This window comes from Thermochaetoides thermophila (assembly GCF_000221225.1).
Source record: "Thermochaetoides thermophila DSM 1495 unplaced genomic scaffold scf7180000011816, whole genome shotgun sequence".
Lineage (NCBI taxonomy): Eukaryota > Fungi > Ascomycota > Sordariomycetes > Sordariales > Chaetomiaceae > Thermochaetoides > Thermochaetoides thermophila.
In genome coordinates, this window is record NW_006383032.1 from 1,907,018 (window position 1) to 1,916,043 (window position 9,026).

The 9,026-nt window shown below is 48.4% G+C and overlaps 1 protein-coding gene across 1 annotated transcript; it reads left to right on the forward strand.

Moving 5' to 3' along the window:
- Window positions 1-1,907: 1,907 nt before the first annotated feature.
- CTHT_0026120 (uncharacterized protein) lies at window positions 1,908-3,907 on the forward strand (the record flags this gene model as incomplete). Its single annotated transcript, XM_006693008.1, has 2 exons — window positions 1,908-2,235; window positions 2,301-3,907. 2 exons carry the CDS (start codon window positions 1,908-1,910, stop codon window positions 3,905-3,907), a joined length of 1,935 nt encoding a protein of 644 aa, XP_006693071.1.
- Window positions 3,908-9,026: the final 5,119 nt, after the last annotated feature.

The window sequence follows — 9,026 nt, forward strand, 5'->3', positions numbered from 1 at the left end:
TCGCCGAGGATATAGCCTTAGAGTTGTCAATGACCATGACACTTGTCCAAATGGGTCCCGGTGCGCTGTTGGCTCGGTGTGTTCTGGTAAAGCCTTGTGACGATCGTGACGCAGCTACATTCTTGCCTTGATGGGAATTCAGGACTATCTGTGTCCTTTTTGGTCTTGCTAATGACTTCTCCTTTCAGGCTGCATTCCTCTTGCGCGAGCAGTATCAATAACCTGCCTGACTGATACGTGCTATTCTGATGCCTTGGTACAGACCCCGTTCGCTGAGCTTGCGTCTTGGCACCGCCAACGGATAATCGGGACGTGAGACCAGCTAAATCCTAGCAAAATTCAGAAGTGATTTCTACGCCATAGAGTTGGCTAAACGTAATTACCTGACGTGAACCAGGTTAACGGAGAACGTAAGTATCTTCCGGCTCCCGAAGAGGATGACGGAATCATATGCCCAGCTCTTTGGTTCGGCAGGCGGGAATCTGTCTCAAGCCTCCCGTCTGCCTACGCCCGATCTGGATCTGGCGGAGTGGCTGGCTGGCGGCTGGCAGGAATCTCCGCTCGAGACATGCGGCAAAAGAACGAAAATGGGGGAGAATGGAGATGTGTCATCTTGCTTGTGGAGTGAGGTTTGAATATTACGGACTTAAATGTGAGTGACTGAATCTGTCGGAGAAACCTGCAAAGAACGATAGCATATGGATTTCTGGAAACAGTAAGATAGACATGGGTACCTGCCCGTCTGGCTGGATCTCAACAGTGGTCAATGCTCACCCCCAGAACGGAGTCAGGCTGCACAGAATCACAAGTATCCAGCCTTCGGCTTTATTTCTAAATCATAAAATGCAATATTCAAAGCAATAAAGACCAGTGCCTATTCACTTCATACGCCGGACGTTAGTCGCTGTGCGTTGAATGAAAGTTCTGATGATCGGGGTTGCTGTGCATCCCGTTTACCCGCGATAACAGCTCCCATCTGATACCCTGTCTATTAGTCCCACGATCAGCAAGAAAACCAGCGCAAATTTATATTCGAGCCAGGGCTATTGCTTCATTAGCCACGCAAGTCATCCTTTGACACTTCTACATGATGTATTCGCTCTCATTTTTTGGAAAGTGGCTCAATCTAATAATGTCCATTCAAGGGACTGGAAGACTCCGAATTGTAAGTACAGTTGTGACGCTGTGCAGCGGTGTGGTGTTGTAATCCGAGCGTTGATTGGCCCACATTCCCAGCCCACGCTAACTGGGGTCACTGCACATGGGGAGGGGTGGGTACAGAAAAGGCACCTTTCTGGCTGCAGTTTTGCTCTTCCTCTCTCTCTCCTGCTTTTCTGCTCATCACTGAACTTTACACTCTGTTTGCGCCAATAATCCCTTGTTTGCGAATCTCGGTCATCGATTTTAAGCGGTCCGAGATCCACCTTCTTTCACATTGAAGCTTCCCACCCACGACATCCATAGGGAGTGACTCGGCACCAACACTGATCCATCAATCCATCATCACTTGCAGGCTGCCTAAGTTGGCTCGGAACGCAACCATACATAAACATAAACCGCACACAATCTCACTCACATCATCACTTCATCGCATTTTTTCTGGAGCGGACAGTTACGCTTTACGCACCATAGCCCAAACCAGACAAGGCAATTCAGCGCCCGGCTGCCGAATCCTGGTATTCTATTCATCGCAGACGCTCCATTTGCACACGTACATCGATTTACATACCCATACCCTCCATATCCTTTGCATCACAGCTGCATGCACCTTGGACCTGGAATCGCAGTGTGCAACGCCACCACTGTCGACGTCCAGGCCAACTTTTTCCGAGGCATATTTATTTACATGAGTTCTCGGTTTCGGCGTCCTCCTGACAAATTCGAGAAAACCAGTCTGTTTTACAGTCATGGCGGACCATCAGTGTATTATCTGCCTGGACCCCCTGGAGGTCGAGCCAGAGGGGTCAGCCCCACCAACACCAGCGCAGCTCAAGCTGCTCCAAGATCTCAAGGATCAGCACGAACGGCTGGCCATTGAGGATCCGGAGGCATTGCACAAAATCAATGAGAAGACTGCAACTTCGGGCCCTGGTAGCGAGTCCTATGTCGCTGAGATTCTCGCCTGCGGTCACATGCTGCACGACTCATGCCTGCGCGAGTGGAGCGACAAGGCGAATAGCTGCCCCATCTGTCGCCAGACATTCAACATCGTCAGGGTATATGAGAAAGTCGGAGGTATGCTCCTTTCAATTAGTGTGTTTGAAGTTAACAGTTCCTCGAGCTGACGTTCTAGGACACAGGCAAGTATTTGTCTACCCGTCGGGTCGAAGACAAAAAGCAGATGCCCGAGTTCGACTTTCGAGCATGGGCCGAAGAGAACGACGAAGTCTGGGACGACGACGACCTCCCCAGCAACCCTTGCCCCGTGTGTAATTCGACCGACCACGAAGAGGTCCTGCTCCTTTGCGACGGTTGTGATGCGTGCTATCACACGTATTGTATTGGGCTTGACAGCATCCCTGCTGGCTCCTGGTTTTGCATGGAGTGCGAGCATGCTCTCGGGCCTGATCTCAGCCAATCTAGGGATGGCGCAGAGGGTAACCACCCTGGGCCACGTCGGCTCTACTACTTCCCACGCACTCAGGCTAGTATGCGGCGAGCTAGGCAACGCGCTCGGTCTGACGATTGGCAGGGTGCTTGGGGCCGCATCACAGGTCACATCTGGGAGGCTCTCGAATTGGACCTTGATTATCACGATGAGGATCCCGAAGTTTTTGAGGGTCTGCGTCGGTCGCGTCAGCTTCGCGAGCAGGAACGAAGGGAACATGAACGTTGGCTGCAGCGTTTGAACATAGCTAGTCGCTTGGGCGCCCGCGAAGTGTTCAGGAGTAACCTTCCCCAGTTCGCACGTCCAGAGCCTCCGCAGCCGCAAGATACACAAGAATCGCGCAAAGAACAGTTGGCATGGTCGGCTTTGGAAAAGGCGAGGGAGTGCGAGTCTAGAAAGCGGTCTCGCTCAGCCTCGGCTGAACCGCAGGAGGAACATCATCATGAGCCCGAAAGGAAGCTAAAACGCCCTCGTACTCGCCGGCTACCCCCACACAACCACACTAACGGCGAGTCATCCACAGCGGGAAAGAACTTGGCCGGTCCTTCACATCGAGCGGACGCTGCTCCCTCCGACGCCCAGCCATCCTTCCTGTCTGCCCTTCTCAAAGAGGTCGAGATGAGCACTCCGTCTGATGAAGAAACTCTCGTCAACATGTTCGGCCCTATTCCCGGGGCACACTCGCCGGCTCGCTCACCATCGATCGGGACAATTACCCCTCCGCGGGCGAGTTCTCCCCAGATGACTCTGAGCTCTCATATTGGACCTAACTACCCTCCGGCTCACTATTCCCCAACACGTGCCTCATCATCTGCCTCGAGCCGACAACAACTACCGTCTCCCAATCGAAAGCTACAACCATCCCGTGGCCGGCCGTCATCTCCCGAAAACAGCGATTCGGAGTCTCGGGGCTGCGCACTTCGTCAGGCAGCTCAAAAGTCAGCTCCACAGTTGGTCCAGTCAACAGTCCACCATCGCCCCTTGGAGCTTCGCCAGCCACAGCCCCGCCGTGCGCAAAACGTTACGCTGTCGCGCTCGGAGAACACCTCGCCGACGAGGAGCAATCTGCCGTTAGAAATGAAGCAGAGCATCAGTGAGATTGTACGCACGGCTCTCAAGCCGCATTGGCACTCACGAAAACTCACGGCAGAGCAGTACGAAACAATCAACCGCGACGTATCGCGTCGCATATACGAGCAGGTGAAGGACCCATCCGCTGTCAACGAAGAGATGAAGCAACGTTGGCAGATCACAGCAACACAGGAGGTAGCAAGGGCGGTTGCGTCACTTAAGGCGTAGTCGATCGTACCGTTTACCCGCACATACTGTCCTGAAATCATGATAGTTGACCGAGGAGGATCGGAAATACCATGACACACACTCAAACATCCTCATTACGAAGTTGCAAATTGCGAACCTGAAATAACTGATTCTGAACTCAATTGCTTTCTCTTTCTGGCATCTAATGGGCTGGGTATCGAGGCGTTCTTCTGAGTTTCTCTCGGGTGGTATCTCTAGTACAGTGGGGGGCATCAGCATCTTTCTGGGTCTTCATTCAGGGATGGATACCCCATGGGCAAAATCCTCGGTGTCTGGTTTCTCTCGGGTAGTGCTACTGAATACAAGAGGGCATCGCGAGATTGGTTCGGACTCGGGTCAGGTTCGGTTCGGTTCGGTACGGTTTGGGTTTCTTTCTTCTGGCTTGCATCTTCAGAAGGTTGGCTTCAAGGCTGTCTGACTCGGGCTGGTGTCATGGGAGGAGTGCTTGCTTGTCTTTAGGGTTGGGTGTGGATGCACTAGGCTCCTAAATCTCTTTCTCCAACAAGGCAGGCCAGGCGTCAAGGTCATTGGTTGGTGGTTATCATCATCATCATCATCATCATCATCGGGTAGTCAAATAGGATTTGCTTGATTTACTTTATGTGGCTGCTTTATGAAGTAGGGGAGTCAGTTAGGCATGAATTTCTGTGGTGACATCATCATAATTTATTATCTTTTTCTGAAAAGGGGTTACTGTTGGTAGATATGACTGGCTGTTGTGGCTGGTCAAATGAATACAGATACCTGTCTCTTCAAATTTTCATCTCCCAGTGGTGTTGGTGAGGGCATCTGTGTTCTACACATTGTGCTCAGGAGATCATCGAGGCCCAACAGGTGATTTCCTTTGGATTGAAACTCATCATGTTGCATGATGTCTATGGCCGTGACATGCCATTAATGCCTTAGTATAGTAGCAAAGCCGCCCCGTCACAGCAGCCCCTAATCCTTTACCGATGCTACAGCTCTCCGTCTGTGTCACCCACCAGCAAGTAGCTGACACGTCCTAGTGGCTTACAAGTACGTTAAAGATGTTATTATCCAACTGAGAATAAGACTCAGATACTTCGTAAAATGAAAAGTTCAGTGAGACAGGATAGGGGGATCACAAATAAAAAGAGGCTTTCTAGAGCTATTTCTGCACACCAAATATTCTCATTAGCTTCACATTATCAATGGCTGGTGCCCTCACTACCCGTTGATCACTCCATCCTTGAGGGGCCATCAACTGAGCCGTACCGATCAACACGCAGCCGATAAGAGGATGAGGATGAGCAAGAGAATGGTTGAGATAAATGTATTTGAAGGACACGAGCTATCAAGAGTTGACAAATATTGTTGGTATGGGGATAAATCTGAGTATGTCAACTTGGTGGTCTGTTGCATGCCAACAAAGGAGTTCGAAGTTGGGCTGGATGAATGATTGAAAGATTCTCTTGAAAAAAATGCTCAAACTACCTATTCTTCACGTCTTGCATAAGAAAGATCAATAGAGCCTTCGTAGTTTTGCGTTGTTGTCAGTTATAAATGCCGATTATAGCTTGAATGTCCTGATGGGTAGACCGATATCGGGGCCGTGGTTTAACAAGGTCTCAGGGGTAGAGGGAGAACTGAGCATCGGGTTCTGCTTCAGTTACTATGTTTTCGAAAGGAAAAGAGAGCCAAGTTTAAGATATACTCCTCCCAAAGTCCATCAAAACGAATGCTCATAAAAAGTTTATATTCTGTTATATGGACTGCCTACATGGCTCTAAAGACTTTTGTGGTATCTGTCAAAGTAAGTCCAAATTGCCAGCGTGTCTTAATGTCACAAACGTGAAATAATTTGAGTCCTTCTGACTGATTACAAGATTCCTTACAATTATACCAAGTGTTGGTAATTGTAACCGGGAAAGAGGAAGTGGTACAACAGTACTATGTCACCTGCCAAGTAGATATTGAACTTACCCCTGAGTCACTGAAGCTCTCCAAGACGTTCCTTTGGGCATGAGGAACTGCTTTAAACGTATCATCTTACATTCAAAGCAAGCAGATGATAAATATCTTCCTGCTTCACATAGTATATAGCCCTCCCTCCTCTCACCTGGCATCCTCGTTCTCAAGCTTTGCAGAGCAATTTAAACAGCAGCACCAACAACCAAAACAGCAGAACCTCTCCTATATCAACCCCACACTCACCCCCTTGCTTACCGAAAGCACAACTGTCGCATTCTCCAGCGACTTGCCTCCATGCACCTGCCCCATGGCGATTCTTGACTCGTCCAGGAACAACCAGTGCACAAACAGCAAGGACTTATCAGACTACAGGTGTGTCTGCAAGTGCGTTTGTAATATGAAAGTCTTGGACAAGAACATAATTTGCAGCATATGTGTTGAACAGTGTCAGGACCTGAGGGACAATCATCGATAACGGGTGCTGTTGACAAAGAGATGGGGGCCGAAGGTGATGTACTGGCTTATGCTTAGACTTGGATGGTTTGGGTGCTTTTAGAAATACGGGCTTGATATCTGATGAAATGGCTGTCCCCATAGCTTATGTTGATTGAAGAGGAAGTACAAATCTGTAAATGATAATAACACGGTCTAAAATCCTCCGTAAAGTTCCATGGTTGATAGCAGTGAAATGATGGACAATGACTGGTCCATATTCCATTATGATCATGAACTTTGCTAAAATGCATTCCTGCTTTATAGGAATATCTGATATCTCTAACCAAAAAAAAAATAGCATAAAGGAGATCATAGTATCTGTTTCAAGCAGTTCCATACATGCTCCCACCTACACCCTACACATCCTCGACTAGTGAGCCCCAGGAACCCTAAGTGAGAACCCCCAATGACCCTTATTTGACCACAGGATCCCTTAGTGCTCTCCTGCCTAACAAAGCAGTTAGGAAGAAGAAAATGTATCTCACACCAAATAATCCTCAGCTACCCATGGAAGAAGAATGGCCAAGGCGGTCTGATGGAGGAACTTGATCTCGCAATGATGGTTACAACCATCTGTCACAAGACAGGGCTGTAGACCCTCAGCTGCTTGGTTATTTCTACGGCAGTTCCTTACCTGGGGAAGAGCGGTGGTAAGAGGAGAAAGTTTTAAAGAGTTTCAGGAAGTTTTTATACTTTTAAACACCGGTCTGTGCCCGGGTGCGCGGCGCGAATCTCAGGGGGTCACAATTATTCAGATTCTTGGCGGAGGGTGTTGTCACAGGCTGTGAATGGAGGTCATGGTGGCAAGTAGGAATTTGATCTGGTGCAGACGCTGCACTGGTTGCAAAATGACCATGCTTCCTTTGTGCTGTAGAGGCTCACATTAATAATTTTGATTGGGCTCGAACAGATCAGTGAGTTTCCTTAAGCTCAAATTCATCATAATTTAACGGCTGTCTCATCCAGGACACTCGATATTCCCAGACAATGATGCGTATGTTCAACATCTTTAAAAGATTATCATTCCTTCATGACCATGGAAGTTCGTTATTAATTGCGAATTGTTATCATTCAAGTTCCATAGAAATAGCATATAGCGAAGCTTTTAACAGCTCAAATCTGATTCTTGCCAGCACTCCGCATTCGATATTAGAGGGAGGATGTGACCAACAGCACTGACGTTCAGTGAAAGAGATGTTGGATGTTGCGTTGACAGCTATGAAGCTCTAAGCATATATAAATTATTGATGGTTGAAGGGCACAACAAAGTTCTTTATATTGGATACCCTTTTCAAGCCCATGCAGGTGACAATTGAAGCCCAGTGCCCAGTGAAGCTCAAGTTAGGCTACTGACAGCCACAAGTTAAACAAATAAAAAGAAAAACACTGAAAAATGTCAACAGCTCCCGGGGACTCCTCGTCCAATCCACAGGGCAACACAAAGCCCCTGTAACAGTTCATGGAGACCAAGGAGGGCTCTAACGGACTCCACAATTAACACTGATAGACTCACAGGGGCAATGTGACGATTCCACAACCTCCTCAGATAGGTTCGAAGGTAGTGGCCAGGTTATAGAATCTGAGGGAGTGGGTTCCTCCCACAGTAGAGTACGGGGTTCACTGCAGTCACCAATCGTTGGTTGACAACTGTTTCTATTGCTGACTGGAGAGTACTTGTCATGGCTCTGGGGATAGTTGATTCTATATACATATTTATATCTGAAGCCATCAGCTTGCCTAGCGTGCTGTCATTACTTGTTTTGGTATTGTTGAGGAATTTCGCAGTTATCGCAGTGCATCGCAGCGCGAGAAGCTGCGATAATTGCGCTTCTCCATCTGACTGGTCTGCCTCTTGATCCCACTTCAGGCCTTCCCATTGGTTCACGCTACGCCGCCTGCCGACAGTTGCCAGCCTGCACTCCCAGCCGTAACAAGTCGCCCACTTTTGTTTAAACTAAGCCAAGCGACTGCAAACAGAGCAGTGATTAGAACGCCTCAGTAGTTCCTCCTTCAACGGCAGTGTCATCAGACCACCATCTTGCCGTAGTTGCAGATGCTGACGGACCTAAAAGCCCACTTACTCTGAAGGCTCCTCCATTCACTTCGACACAGAAGCCACAGCCACCTGTCTCCGTGGGCGTCTTGAATAAAGAGATGGTTCAGAAGGATCCAGATTTGGGACGAGTTAACAGATGCATGGAAAAGCAAGACTATGGGACATATTTGGGCTCGATAAATCACAGTCATGCCCCTTGGGGTGATAGTTAGTATGTCCGGAAGAAACGGGTTAGTGAGCCAGCTGATGCTGCTGTCCCAGATAAAAAAAGGTACATGATGAGGGTTGACTACGTTGTAAGAGCTTGTCATGTACTTAGATATGTCCAAGTATGTTAGTGCTACTGCAGGCGGAATAAGAATAACAGCAAGTTGAGAAGTTTACGTCAGTGTTCTGTCTTACCAATCAGTTTCAGGTTTGCTATCATGAAATAGTCGAGTCCAAGTTCGAAGAGAGGACCATGCATAATGAGAGTTTAGTAGTGCAGCAACATGGGAACTTAGTTTATACTCACAGCATCTAACAGCAGCTTTTCTCGCTGCACATGCATAGAGGGCCTAGGAAAATGGATTATTTGATGGGGAGATTGTGGTTAGCCTCGGTTTCGAAAGCTGA